This window comes from Sinocyclocheilus anshuiensis, unplaced genomic scaffold, assembly GCF_001515605.1.
Source record: "Sinocyclocheilus anshuiensis isolate Anshui unplaced genomic scaffold, SAMN03320099.WGS_v1.1 C32648852, whole genome shotgun sequence".
Lineage (NCBI taxonomy): Eukaryota > Metazoa > Chordata > Actinopteri > Cypriniformes > Cyprinidae > Sinocyclocheilus > Sinocyclocheilus anshuiensis.
In genome coordinates, this window is record NW_015618806.1 from 1 (window position 1) to 1,236 (window position 1,236).

General features: G+C 33.1%; 1 protein-coding gene across 1 annotated transcript; it reads right to left on the reverse strand.

The window, feature by feature from the left end:
* Nucleotides 1-429: 429 nt before the first annotated feature.
* Nucleotides 430-1,134, reverse strand: LOC107682839 (serine/threonine-protein phosphatase 6 regulatory subunit 2-like; the record flags this gene model as incomplete). The annotated part of the gene is made up of 4 exons (XM_016478964.1): nt 430-539; nt 643-728; nt 841-956; nt 1,070-1,134. Coding segments are annotated over 4 exons (369 nt in total), but the record flags the coding sequence as incomplete, so codon positions are not given.
* Nucleotides 1,135-1,236: the final 102 nt, after the last annotated feature.

Consider the following 1,236-nt stretch of genomic DNA (forward strand, 5'->3'; position numbering starts at 1 on the left):
GCAATCAGCTCATTTTTTTGAAAGTGCCGTTTATCGGTTTTTGCACATGAACTCTTCAAGTACATAATATTACATTAATAACGATTGCTATCAGAATGTGAAGAGACTTTCAGCCAACATAACAAAAAATGTTTTTGAACCAAATCACCCTACCCTGCCTCTTAATAAATTTAAACCTGAAACAATAAATGTAACAATTTAAATTTTTTATGAAAAATGTAATTAAATTAATTAAACTGCTGGACATCATGTAACCGCATATGTATATGAAGCACTAATTTTTTTTCCTAATGTAGATTTACATAAACAAGAATGTAAGAAAAATGCTGTTTTAAAATATTTTAAAGATGTTTATACCTATATCTAAATTAATTTTACAATTTTACATATTTTTAATTTAATAATTAAATCTCAAAATCTAAACCTTAGTGCAGGAATCACCTGATGCTGCCGTCATGCTCTCCGAATTCATCATCATTCAGTCCAAACTGATCAACAAAGTTCGCTGTCATCTGCTGGATCTGATAATCGGAGAACACCTGAGTTAAGAGAAAGATGCTTATTAAAGATGATTTGAGGACTGTCATTCTTCATGTTTTTGATACTTCCTATGATTTCACTGTCTTTTTCGTGAAATCTCACCAGGTCTGCTGTGTTTTTCTTGTTAGTTTCTGTTAGAGTTTCATTCACAAACTGCTCCCAGCATGCTTTATAGTCCTCTGGTAGCTCTGTCATACACAAAATAACCAAATATTTGAAGACAAAGAATGTGTATAAGAATATATATATATATATATTAACCACACAAAAATCCCATAACACTCTCAGCATGTCAGCTACCTTTTATTAGCTGTGAGATTTGGGTCTGTTCCTGTTCTCTCTCTGCATTCTGCACCACTGTATTGGCAATCCTGGTTAGATGACCCATATAGCCTTTTCTCATGCCTCCGGCTTCCCTATAACACACACACATGGACAGATGTTTTTATTACTATACATTAATATGATATACAAATACTCAACCAGCATATTGACTCCTCAGCTCACACATATTTAAATGTGTCCTTACTGTATTTTGTCATTTTCTTCCCAAGCATCCAAAATCCTCTGAACCAGCCTGCAGTCCTTCAGTAGCTGCACACACACACAATCATATTGCAATGACCTAGACATACTGCATACTGTATTTCACAAGATGCTTTTTCATTCATGCCATATATATATATATATATATAT